Source organism: Cervus elaphus, chromosome 32 (assembly GCF_910594005.1).
Source record: "Cervus elaphus chromosome 32, mCerEla1.1, whole genome shotgun sequence".
Classification (NCBI taxonomy): Eukaryota; Metazoa; Chordata; class Mammalia; order Artiodactyla; family Cervidae; genus Cervus; species Cervus elaphus.
The window spans coordinates 41,296,043-41,316,006 of record NC_057846.1 but is presented as its reverse complement, the minus strand read 5'-3'; the positions used below and the strand labels follow the sequence as shown (position 1 = coordinate 41,316,006).

Sequence of the window (19,964 nt, the reverse complement as noted above, 5' to 3'; positions counted from 1 at the left end):
AATTGTTCACATGGATTGCACTATCCATCCTTACATTGTATAATGCAAATATTAAAGCATTTGATTTCATGCAAATCACTGAAGTTACACAATTCACATGTCGTGCCCCAGTGGGTACCTTCAATCTAGCCAGCAGATAAAAACTGAAGTCAGACTCTGGAAGGTAGGAAGGAGGAAGAGAAATGTCCTGAGGCATAGAGAGGTGTGGGGATTTGGGACTATTTTGGTGTATGTTCCATCTGTACTTGAAAAGGATGTGTATCCTAAAGTTGGGTATAGTTCTCTATAACTATCAATTAATTCAGTTTGATTAATAGAAATATAAAGTTCCTAACCACCCCCCAAAAAAGTTTAAGTAGTGTGTATTTAATAAAGAAAATTGTCTTACAAAGCTTCTGGAGACATTGTGCAAACATCCCCTGAACAACGGCAGATCTCAGTATTATCATAACTCATTCCCACATTAAGGCCAAGCAGCTGCACGATACTGACAGCATATGACTCCAACGATAAACCCGCTAAATACTAAATATAAGGGAAATAAAAGAAAATTAGTTAGCTAAGGATCATATTCAGTTATAAAAAATTATGTACTTAATCAAAAATTAGTATATAAAATTCATTAATGCAGCCAAAATACTTATGCAGATACATATATAAGAGAGTTATATGAGTATTATTAAACATGGATGGATGAGTAACACAACCCTTTCATTTCAAGTGTTGACAATACCAGCTATCTTAGCAAATAAAATAGGGCTTAACCACCACTAGGCATTACTTCTTTGAATTACTTTAAACAAAATGCTATTGTAATATTTTAATAATCAATCCTACATTTTCCTTATAGTAAACAGCCTTTAAAATAGGTCCCAATGATATTTATGTCCCTATGTATTCCCATTCCAGTGAGTATAGGCTAGACTTCCTGACTTGATTCTAATTAATTTAATACAGCAGAAGTGACAGGTCTTCATTTCCAGTCATTCAGTCAGTCAATTCAGTCGCTCAGTCATGTCTGACTCTTTGTGACCCCACAGACTGTAGCACACCAAGTCTCCTTATCCATCACCAACTCCCGGAGCTTGCTCAAACTCATGCCCATCGAGTCGGTGATGCCATCCAACCATCTCATCCTCTGTCATCCCCTTCTCCTCCTGCCTTCAATCTTTCCCAGAATCAGGGTCTTTTCCAATGAGTCAGTTCTTCACATCAGGTGGCCAAAGTATTGGAGTTTCAGCTTCAACATCAGTCCTTCCAGTGAATTTTCAGGACTGATTTCCTTTAGGATGGACTGGTTTTATCTCCTTGCAGCCCAAGGGACTCACAAGACTCTTCTCCAACACCACAGTTCAAAAGCATCAATTCTTTGGCGCTCAGATTTCTTTGTCGTCCAACTCACATCCATACATGACTACTGGAAAAAACCATAGCTCTGACTAGACATACCTTTGTTGGCAAAGTAATGTCTCTACTTTTTAACATCCTGTCTGGGTTGGTCATAGCTTTTCTTCCAAGGAGCAAGCATCTTTTAATTTCATGGCTGCAGTCACCATCTGCAGTGATTTTGGAGCCCAAGGAAACAAAGTCTGTCACTGTTTCCATTGTTTCCCCATCTCTTTCCCCATGAAGTGATGGGACTGGAGGCCATGATCTTAGTTTTCTGAGTGTTGAGTTTTAAGCCAGCTTTTTCACTCTCCTCTTTCACTTTCATCAAGAGACTCTTAAGTTCTTCTTCACTTTCTGCCATAAGGGTGGTGTCATCTGCGTATCTGAGGTTATTGATATTTCTCCCAGCAATCTGGATTCCAGCTTGTGCTTCATCCAACCTGGCATTTTGCATGATGTACTCTACATATAAGTTAAATAATCAAGGTGACAATATACAGCCTTGATGTACTCCTTTCCTGATTTCGAACCAGTCTGTTGTTCCATGTCCAGTCCTAACTGTTGCTTCTTGACCTGCATACATATTTCTCAGGAGGCAGTTAAGGTGGTCTGGTATTCCCATCGCTTTCAGAATTTTCCAGTTTGTTGTGATCCACACAATCAAAGGCTTTGGCGTAGTCAATAAATCAGAAGTCATAAGTAGTCAACAAATCATTTCCAAGAAAAGTAATATAGAAAACCGACTTCTTGGATCCTATGTCTTTCTCTCTCATTCACCCTGGGGGAAGACAGCTACTATATCATGAAGCAGGCCTGTGGAGAGGCCCTCAGAAGTGAGCTGGGAAATATTTTCTGAGTTCTTCCAACAGCCACATGATAGCACTTAAAAGCAAATTCCCTCTGTGTTGAACCTTGAGAATATCACAAGTAGCATCTTAATTTCACCCACTAAACTGTTCCTAGATTCCTGATCCACAGAACTATGTTGTTTCCATGTGATACAGTTTGGTACAACCAGTTACATAGCAATAGGATAGATAACTAATGAGTTATCTATAGTGACAGATAACTAAAACATCCTCAGTAGGCATGGTTGTTTTCTTTCTGGTCATTCCCAATATCTGTATAGATGTTTACAGCAGCTTTATTCATAACTTCCAAGACTTGTAAGCATTCCTGATGTCCTTTAGTAAGTGAGTAGATAAACTGTGGTATGTTTCAGACAATGGAATATTATTCAGCCCTAAAAAGAAATGAGCTGCAAGGTCACGAAAAGACAAGGAAGAAATTTAAGTGCATACTACTAAATGAAAGAAGCCAACCTGCAAAGACTATATACTGTATGATTCCAACTATATGACATTCTTGGAGAAAGAAATAGAAGATCCTTGGTTGCAGGTGGGGAGGGGAGAAATTAACTGGCAGAGCACAGAGGATTTTTAAGGCAGTGAAAATACTGTGTATGATAGCATAATGATGGATACATGTCACTATTTGACCAAATCCATAGAATGTAGAACACCAGGATTGAACCCCAAGGCAAATATGAACTCTGGCTGACTTTAATGGGTCGGTGCATGTTTACCAATTGTGAGAAGTATACCACCCTGGTGAGTGATGCTGATACCACTGTGCATGTGCAGGTGAAAGGAATTCATGAACTTCCATCTCAATGGTGCCGTGAGCCTAAAACTGCTCTAAAAATAGTATTCTTAAAAAGTTATTGGGTTCTTGATGCACCAAGAGCAAGGTGGCATTGTGAGGGAATGGCAAGAACAGTTCAGAGGAGATGTACATGTCCATCCCAAACTCACTAACTATCCCTTCTCCTCACCTTGCCCCCCAACTCTGTTACCATAAATTCATTCTCTAAGCCTGTCTTTTTCTGTTTCATAAATAAGTTCATTTGTATCATTTCTTTTTAGATTCTCCATATAAGGGATGCCATATGATATTTCTCCTTCTCTTATTTCACTCAGTATGACACTCTCTAGGTCCCCAGGTTTTTTGTTTTTATTTTTTGTTTGTTTGTTTCTTTGGCTCCCAGGTTTTGATCAAAAGCAGTTCTTAGGACAAAACAGAAACCCCTGACAGGAAACACTTTATTCTCTTCAAAGTTACAGACATCATTAATGGTAACCAAGGAAAAGAAAAATACTAACCATGGAACACACTTTATTTATCAGAAGACATAATGCTGATCTCTTGGAAAAGGCATTCAATAAAACTTTTATGTCTGCATCGGGTCCAGATCAGTGGTTTAATTGAGAGACATAACGCTTTCTTCAAACAATTCTTTTTCAAATTCTGGTCCATCAAACTGACCCCTAAATGGGTATCTACATGGCCCAAGCTCTTAATCTCTCTTAATTCAAGGATCCTTGTCTGACTCACACCACACAAACTTTAAAACATTTTTCCATTTCCCTTCCCTATATTTAAAGGGGGTTAGGTCTCATCTTCATGCATATGAAGACTCACTGGTAAGTCCCTTTAATTATGTCTCCTCTCCTGCTGGAAATTTTTTATCTTGCCCCAACCCATAAGGATTGGAGACCAGATCCAGATACATATTCTTCTGAGTTCTATTAACCACAGATTCCCTCATGGTCTAAGCAGTTGCTATTCTGAAATAAGATCCATTTGAGGCTAAACTTTCATTACCACAAAAACAAACAAATGAAAAACAAAAGCCCCTCAAGTGCAGCTATACAATGTTCTTGACTGTTCATCTCATTACTGTTGGTCTCAATATTTTCACTGGTTTACAATCTGGAGGCTCAAATCCTTCAAGTAAGCCATTTTTCCTACCAGACATGGCAAATGCTGAGGCCCATATACCTTCAAGTTTGGCTAATACAAACCTTACAAACCAAAGACTTCACCAGCTCGCCTCTCATCAACCAAACTAACAACTGAGGCAAAAGGCCCATACTGACTGGCCAAATTAGGGTGCCTGCCTTCAGCATGATTATGGAGCCCTAAACACAGGTATAAATATTTCAAATGGCAAAAAACCTGGCTTTCTCTTAAAACATACACCAAAATCAGGTCATATAATTTAAAACCTATTTATAACAGAACTCTTGCCATCATCTAATAGGACAAAACCTTAGACTGTTGAACACTTTTAGATCAAGCCACACGTAACTGGGGCTGTGCCAGCCAGGCTCTGCAGAGGTGCCAAGGTCACTTTTGCTTGCTGTGTATCCATAAGCCCCTTGAGTTAGCAGATCTTTATAAGTCAAAGTCACAGGCCCAGCATTGCCTTCATATGACACAAGGCCTTTAGCATCATTTTAATACCACAGAGCCACGAAAATAAAACGTGCGTTGACTCAAGTCAGTATCACCTTTAAAAGGATATCCTAGTTCTACACCCCCAAACAACATTGCACTGGTCCAGGATCTCACTGCTAGAGATGGTATCACCTCAAATGATATCTTTCCAGCCTAAGACCTGCCTGTTAGAGATGACTCTGCATCCTGCATGGAGACCACTTCTCCGCAGACACTAAAACCACCATCCTAGGCGTGCCCAGGGACTGCCGCTCCCAAGGTGCAAATGGCACACAGGTCATGTAATGGTTTTCTTACTTTGATATTAGGGACTCTATTGCATTTCCTGAGCTTGCTCTCTTTATAGCCCATGACAAACGTATACTTATCTGTTTTCTATCAAAGTATATATCCCTACACTCCATGTCTAAATGAAAATCTGTGCTATTCTAAAAACTGGTGGAGGTTATTGCTTTCCCTAGGAATCACCTGCCCTGTATCAGCGAACCCCCTTGACCCTAAAGAGAGGACCACTCACTCTCCAGTGCCTTCTCCTACTACTTTCTCTAGTTTTCTACCACTGTACAACCTCCCACCCTACATCCCTGACCATGACCACCACAACCACTGCTTCCCTTTGCATACATACAAAAACCATGAATCTTTATATGTACTTTACCAAACTAATCTACTGACACTCTCCGACAACATAAATTGCCTGACCGACTTGCCACTTTTACTCCCCAAATACACCAGGATATATCATTGTCCAAAAAAACACATATAATTTTTAATACCATTTATAACTGCACAAACACTGTTAGAGACTCTAGAAATTTCAGATATATTTCTTTTGCTAACATCATACAAATGCGAAATTTAGTTACAGGTTGGCCTACAAGAAATCCTTACACTTCTACTTGCGTTTCTCCTTTTAACTCTCATAAGAAAATGTTTTCTATGCTGTTTAGCAAAACTTATGCCCTAAGCTCTAAAAGTCTCTTCTTCTGTTATGCCAAAAGTTTGATAACATTTCAAAGCACAATAGGACTAACTTCATTAATATCACATTTTCTGTATTCTGATGCCTTCATATCTAGGGCCCTACCAACTTGGAGAACTGCCCCTCTTAAGAGTTCTCCAATTGCTTCACAAAGTAGACAACTCACCTACAAATGCACCTTTCATACACACACCAGTCAATCCAGAGCCCATATAACTTAGCATTCACTTTATCAGACTCACATACACCAGGCTGTTATCCACCTGCCAAGGTCACACCAGGGGCTAGGTACCAGACAACTAAGGACAGCCTCTATGCCTCATGGCCTGTTGAAACTAGCCAACTGGAGACCTGTTTAACCTCTCCTGTTTCTTCCCAATGAAACCATAAGAGGCTCTTGGCCACACTTCCCTCTGCCTCCTATGCTTCTTGATCAAACCTGGTGCTTCTTTATGTGGCCTCTGAATGCTGCAGCATATTTTTTGTTTCTAGGGAACTGTAAGTACGGTAAACTTCTGGATGACAGCCATTCTCATATCTGCATGTATTTCCATACCTAATGAAAACATATCCCAGGTAACCCTGAAAATTTTTCAAAGTAGATTAGCTTGTTCTTTACTTAAGTTAGTTTAGTGTAGTTAATTCAAGCTACATTACAATAAAAGTACTTGTAAATTCATATATTATAAATTCTGTGGTGTCTGCTTAAATTTTTTAATGTAATTACTACTCGAGAAAGGAGAGAAAATGAAGTAATATAAAATGTGCAGTTAAAACCACAGAAGGCAAAAAAAGGAAAACAGAAGATTTTAAAAAGAAACAGGGAACAAGGATAATGAATAGAAAATAGACAAAAGTCAACATCCATTTATGATTTTTAAGAACTCTCAACAAAGTGGGTATGAAGGTAACATATAGCAATAAAGGCCACATCCAACAAGCCCACACCTAACATCACATTCACTGTTAAAAAGATGAAAAGTTTTTCCTCTAAGAACAAGAATAAGACAAATATACTCACTATCACTACTTTTATACAGCATAGTATGGAAGTCCTAGCCAGGGCAATGAGATAAGGAAAAAAAAGACATCCAAAATGGGAAAACAAGAAGTAAAACTGTCACTATTGCCAAATTACAAGATATTATACATAGAAAATCCTAAAACTACACATACACACACACACACACACACACACACACACAAATTCTGTTAGAACTAATACATTAATTCAGTCGAGTTTCTAGACACAGTCAATATAAGAAAGTCTGTTGTGTTTCTAGGCATTAATAATACACAATCAATAAAAGAAATTAAGTAAACACTCCCATTTACAACTGTATTAAAAAGAACAAAATATAATCAAGGATATGAATTATACACTGAAAACTGTAAGACAATGAGGAAAGAAACTGAGAAAGACACAAATAAATGAAAAGACATTTCATGTTCATGGAATTAATATTGTTAAGAATTATTGTTAAGAATTAATATTGTTAAAATGTCCATTTTACCCAAGGTCATCTACAGGTTCAGTGCAACCTCTATCAAAATTCTAATGGCAATTTTCACCAAAATAAAACAATCCTAAAATTTGAATGACAGACAAATGACCCCATAGTTGAAGAAATCTTGAGAACAAAGAATAAAGCTGGAGGTATCATGTTTCCTGATTTCAAACTATATTACAAAGCTGTAGTAATCAAAACAGTATTAAATTCTGTAACTATTTGTGGTGATAGATATTAACTAGATTTTTGTGGTGATCATTTTGCAATATATACAAATAACAAATCACTATGTTTTACACTTGAAACTAATATAATATATGTCAATTAAGCCTGAATAAGACATTTAAACAATATGGTACTGGCACAAAAGCAGACACAAAGATCAACGGAATAAAGTATAGAGTCCCTTAGACTGCAAGGAGATCAAACCAGTCAATCTTAAAGGAAATCAATCCTGAATATTCATTGGAATGAATATTGGACTGATATATTGGAATGAATATTGGACTGATGCTGAAGCTGAAACTCCAGTACTCTGGCCACCTGATGTGAAGAGCCGACTCATTAGAAAAGACCTGATGCTGGGAAAGATTGAAGGCAGAAGGAGAAGGGGACGACAGAGGATGAGATGGTTGGATGGCATCACCAAGTCAATGGACATGAGTTTGAGCAAGCTCCAGGAGATGGTGAAGGACAGGGAAGCCTGGCATGCTGCAGTACATAAGGTCGCAAAGAATTGGACATGGCTGGGCAAATGACAACAAGCACTGCATCAAAAATAATAAAATACTTAGCAATAAACCCACCTAAAGAGACAAAAGACCTGTACTCAGAAAACTAAAACCGCTCAGAAAAGAAATCAAAGATGACATAAACAGATGAAAAGATATAACATGCTCTTGGATTGGAATACTCTATATTGTCAAATGATTATAATACCCAAGGCAGTCTACAGATTTGAAACAATTGTTATGAAATTACCAACAGCATTTTCCACAGGACTATAATAAAAAATTCTCAAGCTGGAATCAAGATTGCCGGGAGAAATATCAATAACCTCAGATATGCAGATGACACCACCCTGATGGCAGAAACTGAAGAGGAATTTAAAAGCCTCTTGATGAAAGTGAAAGAGGAGAGTGAAAAAGTTGGCTTAAAGCTCAACATTCAGAAAACTAAGATCATGGCATCTGGTCCATCACTTCATGGCAAATAGATGGGGAAACAGTGGAAGCAGTGTCAGACTTTATTTTTTTGGGCTCCAAAATCACAGCAGATGGTGACTGCAGCCATGAAATTAAAAGCCACTTACTCCTTGGAAGGAAAGTTATGACCAAACTAGATAGCATATTAAAAAGCAGAGACATTACTTTGCCAACAAAGGTCCGTCTAGTCAAGGCTATGGTTTTTCCAGTGGTCGTGTATGGATGTGAGAGCTGGACTATAAAGAAAGTTGAGTGCCGAAGAATTGATGCTTTTGAACTGCGGTGTTGGAGAAGACTCTTGAGAGTCCCTTGGACTGCAAGGAGATCCAACGTCCATCCTAAAGGAGATCAGTCCTGGGTGTTCATTGGAAGGACTGATGCTGAAGCTGAAACTCCAATCCTTTGGCCACATCATGCGAAGAGCTGACTCATTGGAGAAGACCCTGATGCTGGGAGGGATTGGGGGCAGTAGGAGAAGCGGACAACAGAGGATGAGATGGCTGGATGGCATCACCGACTTGATGGACATGAGTTTGAGTAAACTCCGGGAGTTGGTGATGGACAGGGAGGCCTGGCGTGCTGCAATTCATGGGGTCGCAAAGAGTTGGACACGACTGAGCGACTGAACTGAACTGATAATAAAAAATTATACAATTTCTATGGAAATACAAAGCACCCTGAATAGCCAAAGCAATCTTGAGAAAGAAAAAATGAAGTTGCAGGAATCAGGCTCCTTGACTTCATACTACAGAAAAAAAAAAAAAAAAGCTATAGTTGTCAGAATAGTATGGCGCGGGCACAAAAACAGAAATATTGGCCTTTCCTCAGGCTTTGGGTGAAAGGGGACCAAGAGGAAAGACTGAGAATAAAAACAAATTCCTGGGAAATACCTGATTCTTCTTTAGCTATGGTAATAAATAAGCTCCAGAACTGGCTTTAGATTTATCTAATCAATCAATATGTCTTTTATAATTGTGGTAGCAAGTACCTGCCAGTACAGATTTTAAATCTGTCTGTTCTGTGGATGGCAGTTTGAATCACTGTACACACTACTAAAAGGCAACTAAATATCTAAGTGGGTCGGTATAAAAATCACAGTGTAGCCTTATTTTTCTGGAACACTGTAATTAGCTCCCTTTGCTGCTTTTTATATAGCTTGCTGTAAAAGGGATAAAACTCAGTAGAAAACAACAGATTATGAATATCTGATGACTGTTCCTTCCAGCAACAGCCTGCTTCCCCTAAACACATAACAAAGAATTGAATAAGTTACCCTGAAACAGAAAAATAATCAATGTCACTTTATTTTAAAAAGCACATGAATGTATATGAATTATTAATTTTGAAGAAAATGATTTTTTTGCTATTTTGCTATTATTTGATATTTCTTTTTATTGATGTTTCTGGTCATTAATTTTGAGGAAACTATGTTTAATAATTAATATTAAGATAGCATTGATTCTATAATAAATATTGATGCAAGCATACCACTGCTCAAAACAATTAAATGAACTTACAAAAGCCAAATGATTTTTGAAACAATAAATTATAATCTGTTCAGTTTATAAATATTCTTATTTTTAAAGAAATTATATACAGTTTAATTTTAATTATGATCCTAACTAGTAATAATAATACTATTAAAGGATGAACCAACTTAGCAATATATATACTCATGCCTTGAAATATTTAGGAAATTTTGGAACATGAGAATAATCAGAGCAAACTTGTTTGTAATTACGTACCAGAGCAACTCCTCCAGCAGCAATCTTACTACATATTTCTCCAGGAACTGTGACTCCTATAAAAGTAGGATTTTCCTTGAAGCTAAAAAATAACAATTTTCTTTATAATTACCTTTCAATAGCATTATTAATAATTTTCACAGCAGCAAACATTATTTAACAAATATGATATCCTAACTACCACGCTACACTGAATTTTACTATTTGAATATATTTTTCTCAAACTTTTAATGATAAGAATGTTTCAATACATATCTGTAAACACTCAATCTGATAAATATCCAGAATAATAAGAAGTATGAGGCATGATAATTTATGCAAAATGCCATTGACTAATGCTTATAATTTTATTCAGGTTCCCTCTACATTTATGACCCTAAAAATTCAATTTTCTGTGACCTCCTCATTTATCTTTTCACTAAACATAATATTAAGCATATTACTATTACTAAGCATAAATAGGTTTTCTCTGCCTTAGAATCTAGATATTCATGTGATTAGAAAATAAAATCACAAAAATTAATCAGAAGAGAGAAAAGAATGTAGAGATAACAGTAAAAGTTTATAAGACAAGAGAATTTAAAAAAAAAATGTGTCGCTCATAATTAACCTCCTTTAGTTATTTCAATACTTTTATGTAACTATACTTTCTTCAGGTAATTTTATGTCAGTTGATACAAGTTTTTAAGTATTATCTCATATTAGCTACTTGAGGACAAAGATTTTAACCTGCATTTTTTCCTCATCCCATGGTGTCTACCAAATTTACAGAACTCAGTATACATTAAGTAAATGCTTATTTTTCATAATTAATATATAAAATCACTTGAGGTTATTTATTTATAGAAATATGAGATACTATACTCACGCAAATAAGTATGCAGTATGATGAGGTCGGGAGGCAAATTTATACTTCCAGTCTAAAAATTTATATAAAACATTATAAGGAGGTCCTTCAATAGAAATTTTATTTTTATCTGACCAAATCTCTATGGAAGATATTCTAACAGTAAGTTTTAACTGGATAAACATCTAAATGGAGAAAATAAATGAAAAATTTTATATAAATTTGAACATTGTATTAAATTTTTGTAAAGGTATATTTAAGACATTTAATTCAGTATTTTGAATGTGGAAACTCTTCAAAAGTATGGCAAAATATTACATACATCAATTCATATTACCTATATTTTTACAAAATAAAATTTTAAAATAGTTTTAAAAACTTACGGTGTTAACAAGGCCAATGATCTGAATAATCTTCTGTGTTACAGTGTTTATATCAGAGCCCATGTAATCAAACTGAAAAAGATACATTATCATTTAAAAATAATGGATACTATTAATATACCACACATGTACAATATGCTATTTATACTAAAGTAGCCAGAAGGTTACATTCCAACTGAAATCCATGAAATGCTTATTTATATTTATATAAGTAAATTAATAGTACCTTGCATATGCATGGATAATACTTTGAATAGATTATTAAATCTGTTATTTACATAATAGATAACTAAAAATATATAATAACATGATTTTTTTTTATTTTAATTGGAGGCTAATTACTTTACAATATTGTAGTGGTTTTTGCCTTACATTGACATGAATTAGCCATGGTTTTACATGTGTTCCCATGTAAATAATGTTTTAAAACAATATCTAATGCACTTAACTTGTGGCATTATTTACTGTTCATGAAAATTGAATCATAAAAGTTTTTGTGTTATTTCATAATGTACTTATTTCTAAAATAATACATATAATCATGAACTAAAAAATGTATGCATAAGAAGGGAAAATCTTTAATAAAAGGTTTACTACTAAATAACATGGACACTGTTAGGATACATCCTCTGACATCACCATGTAACTTGTATTTTTAATGCTTCTTTATTCCAATCAGCTCTATGTCTAACTGCTTAAAAATGCCAGGAAAACGTTAAAAAACAATGGTGATATCAGAAATGTGAACTTTGTTCACGATTTTTCACTGGAAATTCTCAAATAGTTCATCATTAAATGGTGTCCAGCTTAAGATGGATATTTTAGATTATGTTGAGAAACACTTATAAATATTCCCATTTGTAAAACTTATTGAAAATAAAGTTGAATTTCTATACAAAGCCTTTCGGAAGCATACCAAAATAATAATCATTTTTGTCTTCTGACGTATTGAGGCAATACACTTCATTATTACTTAATATTAAGCCATCATTATATTCCTCGAATAAAACATTACATTTTATTAATATACTAGCAAAGGTAATACAATATTTTGTTTAGAAGTTTGTAGTTTTCAGAAATATGGCCTTATGGGTCATGTGTGTATGCATGCATACTTTATCAGAATTGAGCAAATGAATGTTGCTTACTATATATTAAAGCACTACCTAAAATTAAGTTGCTTGTTGTTTCTACACTCTAGAATTATATTAGCTTATGAATTATATTTTCCTAAAACATTTTTTTAAAACTCTCCTCTAAAATTATCTATATTTAACACTGGCAATTGATCCATTCAAATTCTTATATTTTCATTTTCTTGAAATATAATTGACATATGCATGCATGTGTACTAAGTTGCTTCAGTCATGTCCGACTCTTTGTAACCCTATGGGCTGCAGCCCTCCAGCCTCCTCAGTCCATAGGATTCTCCAAGCAAGGAAACTGGAGTGGGTTGCCAGTGCCCTCCTCTAGATCTTCCCAACCGAGGGATCGAACCTGCGTCTCTGATGTCTCCTGTATTGGCAGGCGGGTTCTTTACCCTTAGCACCACCTGGGTTTGACTGTGTTAAGATGTACAATGAAAGTGAAGTGAAAGTGAAAATCACTCAGTCGTGTCCAACTCTGCAACTGACAGTCAGTTCCTAGGCTAGTTGATAAGAAGTCCGGGGTCCCTGAGGAGGAGATGGGGTCTGGAATTCTCAAGGAGGAGGAAAGGACAAACATCTTTTTTTCTCTACATTCCTTAGTCTTAGTTACATAAAACATTTTTTTCTTTAAGCCTGATGATTACACACCAAACAACTCAGTTTAAACTCTGTACTAAGGATTATATAACAACAGTATATTCAGCTTGAGGACAGTTTCTCCTTCCTGAAAACCTTCTGGCTAATCCTGTTATCTTAAAATGTAAATTAAGGGAGTGTGTCTAGTAAGATCTTTACAACCGTGAGACATCCTTCTGATTTATTGTAATAACTAATTTAAAAAGTATGTAACTCCCTTGGTAGCACTAGTGAGGGGGGCATACCTTCTGACGTCTGTGTCAGAAGCTTTCTCTGTCCCTTTTTCACTTTAATAAAACTCTGCTACGCAAAAGCTCTTGAGTGATAAAGCTTGGTCACTGGTCCCGAAGCTAAATCTTCTTTGGAGGTCACAAATCCGACATCGTTCACCATAAGCTATCAAAACCCCATGGACTATACGGTCCATGGAATTCTCCAGGCCAGAATACTGGAATGAGTAGTCTTTCCATTCTCCAGGGGATCTTCCCAATCCAGGGATCGAACCCATGTCTCCCACATTGCAGGTGGGTTCTTTACCAGCTGAGCCACAAGGGAAGCCCAAGAACACTGGAGCAGGTAGCCTATCCCTTCTCCAGCAGATCAACCCGACCCAGGAATTGAAAAGGGGTCTCCTACATTGCAGGCGGATTCATTACCATCTGAACTATCAGGATGTACAATACAAAGATTTAAATTCTTATCTCCGTTGGAGAATTTGTGAAATTTGCGTTTGTTTGTTTTAATCTCCCCCAAGGCCCCAGTTATACCATCTTAACCCTTTTTAATACCATAACATGTTTTGTCTTTTCGCTTAATTACACTTTCTGCCTATTCATCTTTTCAACAACTTCAAACAACTTTAAAACTTCAAATTGAAAGCTTCATTCAAATTTTTTCATTCTTATTTTTCTAATAGAAACTATTTAAGAATATGAATTTCCTCACTGTTTAGCTTTGATGCTATCCTCTGCGACAGGCATTATTCCTGTTTACCAATATTCAGTTCTCTTTTAACTCAAGTTGTTGTTCAGTCGCCCAGTCATGTCCACCTGTTTGCAACCTCATGGACACCAGGCTTACCTGTCCCTCAACATCTTCCAAAATTTGCTCAATTTCATGTTCATTTTGGCTAAGATCAAGTGTAGTATCTAATTCAAGAACGCTTCTTTTAAAGACAAGCACAACCAGCCGATTCACTTTGGCCAAGACAATGAGGGCAAAAGTGATGCATGTCACTTCTGAGAAGCATTTCCTTAATGTAGCTCACATCTCTCTAATCAGCACTTCTATGGGTTTGGCAATTGGAAAAGAAACAATCAATCTAGAAATGCCAAAATATCTAAGCACTCTCTAGTACTGAGCCAACACATGGAAAACTGCTGCCCTGGAGAGTCACCCAGAAGCATGGTTGACACGGATTGAATGAATGAAAATTAAACTATGGTTAGCCATTAAGATTTGGAGGATATTTTTTACCATAGCACAACTTAGCCTCTTTCAAGTAATACATATCTTCCAAATTTTTTAAATATTATTATGTGCTAAGTTGCTTCAGCCGTGTCCAACTCTGAGACCCCATGGACTGTAGTCCTCCAGGTTTGTCTGTCCATAAGATTCTGCAGGCAAGAATACTGGAGTGGGTTGCCATTTCCTTCTCCAGCAGATATTCCCAACCCAGGGATCAAACTTGGGTCTCCTGCATTGCAGGCAGATTATTTACTGTCTGAACCACCAATGAAGCCCACAACATTAAATATCTAATAACTATAGTTTTTCTTCTCTGTCTTGAAAAATTACTCAAAATTGTATTTAATTTTTAAGTTGTATTAATTTTCCCTTACCTCTTTATTCCCTATTGTTTTAATATATTATGATAGTTTTTGCAAATTGGTTTTTACTTTTATAAAACTATTGGTGTTTTCCTTGTGACCAAGAGATGACTACATTTGCATGTATTTTCTATATATAATCTATAGACATTTCAGTGTATGTTTTTGGTATCCATTAATGGACTTCCCAGGTAGCACTAGTGATAAAGAACCCACCTGTCAATACAAGAGATGCAAGAGATGCAGGTTTGATCTCTGGGTCAGGAAGATCCCCTGGAGGAGGGCATGGCACCCCACTCCAGTATTCTTGCCTGGAGAATCCCACGGACAGAGGAAATTGGCGGGCTACAATCCATGGGCTCACAAAGAGTTGGATACTACTGAAGAAACAGCATGCATGCACGGTACCCATTCATAAAGTAAAAAGGTCAGTAAGTGTTTAGTAAAGCAAGCTGATAATTTGATCTTTATATGTTAAAATTTATTTCCTATCTATCTGTTAAAGCCTAACACACACACACAACACATGCACACACTCTTTAGTTTTTCTTAGATTCTTCTGATTACTATCAGAGGTTTTATTTTTATACTTTCATCATAATTTACTCATTACTAAATGCTCATTATTAGAAATTCATCTTTAATTTGAATTGTAACATTCAATATAAAATATTTCTTTCATTCTCCTACTTGCACTGTTCTATCACAAACTTTATCTGTTAGTAATATCATCTGGATTTTCTTTTTTTAACAGCTAATCTTGACATGTTTGCTAGTCTTTTAAAAAATATTTTATACCTAATAGTGCTACTTTTAAACTGTCTCACAAATGTCATCTAAATTGAGATTCTTTGCACATTAATGGAAATATTTAATCCATTCCATTATTGTAATAAATGAAGCTGATTTATAGCTTTCTATTTTTCCTGTTCACGCCCACATGGTATTTCCTTTTGATTTTTGCTATAAGATATTTTAAGCAGATAGGTTCTATATGATTTCAAGGTTATACCTTCAGTATTTTATATTCAGATAGTTTAAATATTGAACAACTGGATTCACCTACACAAAAAAAGGCCTCAGTTGCTTATGAGGTGACAATCAAAAATTTTGAGGATTCACTAGAGTTCTTTTTTCCAAAATGCATATAACTCTTACTAGGAAGATACTGAATATGGTTATATAAATAAGGCAGTACCACTTTCTGCTAACCGATAATGCATATATTGCATTCTTCTTTCTGTATGACATAGTGATAAAGTTGGTATACAGTTTTTTGAAGTATGTGTTTTTTAGTGTTACCCAACTCAAAATTTTAGATCAAATTTATTGAGATATGATTTATATACAATTAAATTCTCCTATTTTGGTTGTTGTTCAGTCACTAAGCTGTGATGACTCTTTGCCACCTTATGGACTGCAGCACTCCAGGCTTCCTTGTCCTTCACCATCTCCTGGAGTTTGCTCAGACTTACGTCCATTGAGTCGGTGATGCTATTTAACAATCTCATCCTCTGTTGCCCTCTTTTCCTTTTACCTCCAATCTGTCCCAGCATCAGGGTCTTTTCCAGTGAGTCGGCTCTTTGCATCAGATGACCAAGGTATTAGAGCTTCAGCGTCAGCATCAGTCCTTCCAATGAATATTCAGAGTTGATTTCCTTTAGGATGGACTGGCTTGATCCCCGTGAAGTACTCTCAAGAATCTTCAATACCACAATTCAAAAGTACCAATTCTTCTGTGCTCAGCCTTCTTTATGGTCCAACTCTCACATCTGCACACGACTACTGGAAAAACCATAGCTTTGACTGTATGGACCTTTGTTGCCAAAGTGATGCTTGTGCCTTTTAATATGCTGTCTAGATTTGTTATAGATTTCCTTCCAATGAGCAAGTGTCTTTTAATTTTATGGCTGCAGTCACGGTCCATAGTGATTTTGGAGCCCAAAAAAATAAAACCTGTCTCTCTTTCCACTTTTTCCCCTTCTATTTGCCATGAGAAGATGGGAACGATGTCATGATCTTAGTGTTTTGAATGTTGAGTTTTAAGCCAGCTTTTTCACTCTCCTCTTTCACCTTAATCAAGAGGCTCTTTAGATCCTCTTCACTTTCTTTGATACCACATTAGAGTTGTATCATCTGCATTTGAGGTTGCTGATATTTGTCCCAGAAATCTTGATTCCAGCTTGTGATGCATCCAGTCTGGCATTTTGCATATGTACTTTGCATAGAAGTTAAATAAGTAGGGTGATGGTATATGGCCTTGTACTCCTTTCCCAAGATTGAACCAGTCCATTGTTCCATGTATCCCATTTTAAGGATTCATTAATTCTGACAAATAGTGCTCACTTTTTATTCTGAAAAAAAAATCAATCTACAAAAAATTTAAAATTCAAGGACTATCCATATAACCTTCACCTAGTTTAATTTATTATTAATATTTGCTACCATTTATTCTTTCTATATACCTTCCTCTACCTGTCTATAGATGCAGAACTGGGCATACATTGTTCATTTTGTTGAATTACATATAACAGTAAGCTAAAAACACTTCAGCATGTAGTTCTTAAGAATAAGGACTTTCTGCTGTTTGTGTACTATACCATTAACATGCTCAAGAAACTTAACATTTATTCAATAACATTAAATATATAACAGGAATAATAAATAACATTTGTGCCATAAGTATTAACTATACATAAGTGACATAATATCTATATGTCATATCTAATTATATATAATACATAACATCAAATATAAAATATCTCTGGGCAAAAAGCTAATCCACTGATCTGCTTAACACTGAAAACAACCTCCAACCCTGCCAACAGAGAAACCTAACCAGAGCTTCTGGGAATCTCACTAGCCCACCCTGCAGCTCCAATTACAGTAGTACCTGAGCAGAGAGCCCAGCCAGTGGCTCTCTTGTCTGCAGAGCCAAGGCAATGGCCCTGAGTGTCCAGGGAATTTTAGAGTACAGTCTTTCTTATTTGATCCAAAAATACAATTTCCAGTCCAGGGCTTGTTTTGCAGCCCTAACTGGGCAGGGAACTCATTTATACCACCACCCGAAGTTAAATACAGCCTCACCTAGTCTGATGAGGAAACCTAACTGGAGATCTGGGAATCTGTGTAGCCCGTCCTGCAACTTTCTGGGTAGCTCAGCTGGTAAAGAATCCACCTGCAATGCAGGAGACTCCAGTTTGATTCCTGGGTCAGGAAGATCCCCTGGAGAAGGGAGAGGCTACCTACTCCAGTATTCCTGGGCTTCCCTGGTGGCGCAGATGGTAAAGAAACTGCCTGCAATGGAGGAAACCTGGATTCGACCCCTGGGTTTGGAAGATTCCCTGGAGGAGGGCATGGCAACCCACTCCAGTATTCTTTCCTGGAGAATCCCCATGGACAGAGGAGCTTGGTGGGCTATAGTCCATGGACAGAGGAGCCTGGTGGGTTATAGTCCATGAGGTCTCAACGAGTCAGACGCGACCGAGACACTAAGCATAGCACAGCACACCCTACAACTCCAGTTTAGAAGAGTCCTTGAGGACAGAGCCCATCCAGTCTCCTATCGGTCTGCACAATTACAGTGCCCACCAGGTCAGTGAACACCGTGCATAGTTCTGCTTAATTTGATCCCCTGAGAAAAGGCTGGCTGGAACTGGAACTTGTGGAGGGACCTCACCCAGGCAGGGAAACGAATTCATAGCCCAGCCCACTTCGGAACACAGCCTGCAGTTCAGGGACCACACCTGAGTATACAGGAGGCTGTGTAGCACGTATCATAACACTGCTTATGGGAGTACTGAACAGAGAACACAGCTCATAGCTTTCTGCTTTTGCAGATCAAAACTGGTAGCCTTATCTGACCAGGGAATTCAGAGCAAAGTGTTGTCTGATTCAGGTCATCTAGCATGAGCCATGGAGGCCATGGGGCTCATTCTGCTGGCACACCAGATTAGGGAAGCTAATTCATAGACCTGCCTACTGCTGAGTATAGACCTAGTCCTGACCATCTAGGACGCCTGACTAGAGAATCCAGGCAGCTGTGGAGCCCCAATCCTATAGCCACACTTGGACAGAGAAGTAAGCCAGGAATCCTATACTACTGTTCCTAGCCAGCACCCCACCCATGACCTCAGCCCTCAGGCAGTAGCCTCACCCAAAAATAGAGTCTTACTGCAAACACCATTTACCCAAAGATCCTACCTGCCGACATTCCCAAAGCCTCAAACTAATTTTAATGGTGAAGGACTATCTCTGCCAAAAGGAGTCTATAAAGTCTGGAATCAGTTCATTTCAGTTCAGTCGCTCAGGCATGTCCGACTCTTTGTGACCCCATGAATCGCAGCACGCCAGGCCTCCCTGTCCATCACCAACTCCCAGAGTTTACTCAAACTCATGTCCATCAAGTCGGTGATGCCATCCAGCCATCTCATCCTCTGTCGTCCCCCTCTCCTCCTGCCCCCAATCCCCCCCAGCATCAGGGTCTTTTCCAATGAGTCAGCTCTTCGCATGAGGTGGCCAAAGGATTGGAGTTTCAGCTTCAGCATCAGTCCTTCCAATGAACACCCAGGACTGATCTCCTTTAGGATGGACTGGTTGGATCTCCTTGCAGTCCAAGGGACTCCCAAGAGTCTTCTCCAACACCACAGTTCAAAAGCATCAATTTTTCAGCGCTCAGCTTTCTTCACAGGTCAACTCTCACATCCACACATGACCACTGAAAACCATAGCCTTGACTAGATGGACCTTTGTTGGCAAAGTAATGTCTCTGCTTTTTAATATGCTATCTAGGTTGATCATAACTTTCCTTCCAAGGAGTAAGCGTCTTTTAATTTCATGGCTGCAATCACCATCTGCAGTGATTTTGGAGCCCAGAAAAATAAAGTCTGACACTGTTTCCACTATTTCCCCATCTATTTGCCATGAGGTGATGGGACCAGATTCCATGATTTTCGTTTTCTGAATGTTGAGCTTTAAGCCAACTTTTTC

At 37.4% G+C, this 19,964-nt stretch overlaps 1 protein-coding gene across 1 annotated transcript in view; it reads right to left on the bottom strand.

The window, feature by feature from the left end:
* LOC122687963 (disintegrin and metalloproteinase domain-containing protein 5-like) overlaps positions 1-19,964 on the bottom strand; it is a 127,111-nt gene that overhangs the window by 83,153 nt on the left and 23,994 nt on the right. The window contains exons 8-11 of the mRNA XM_043893725.1: positions 11,363-11,434; positions 11,001-11,164; positions 10,133-10,214; positions 389-525 (exon numbers count right to left, since the gene is read on the bottom strand). Of these exons, the coding sequence (XP_043749660.1) occupies positions 389-525; positions 10,133-10,214; positions 11,001-11,164; positions 11,363-11,434 (455 nt within the window). The remainder of the gene's footprint in view (positions 1-388; positions 526-10,132; positions 10,215-11,000; positions 11,165-11,362; positions 11,435-19,964) is intronic.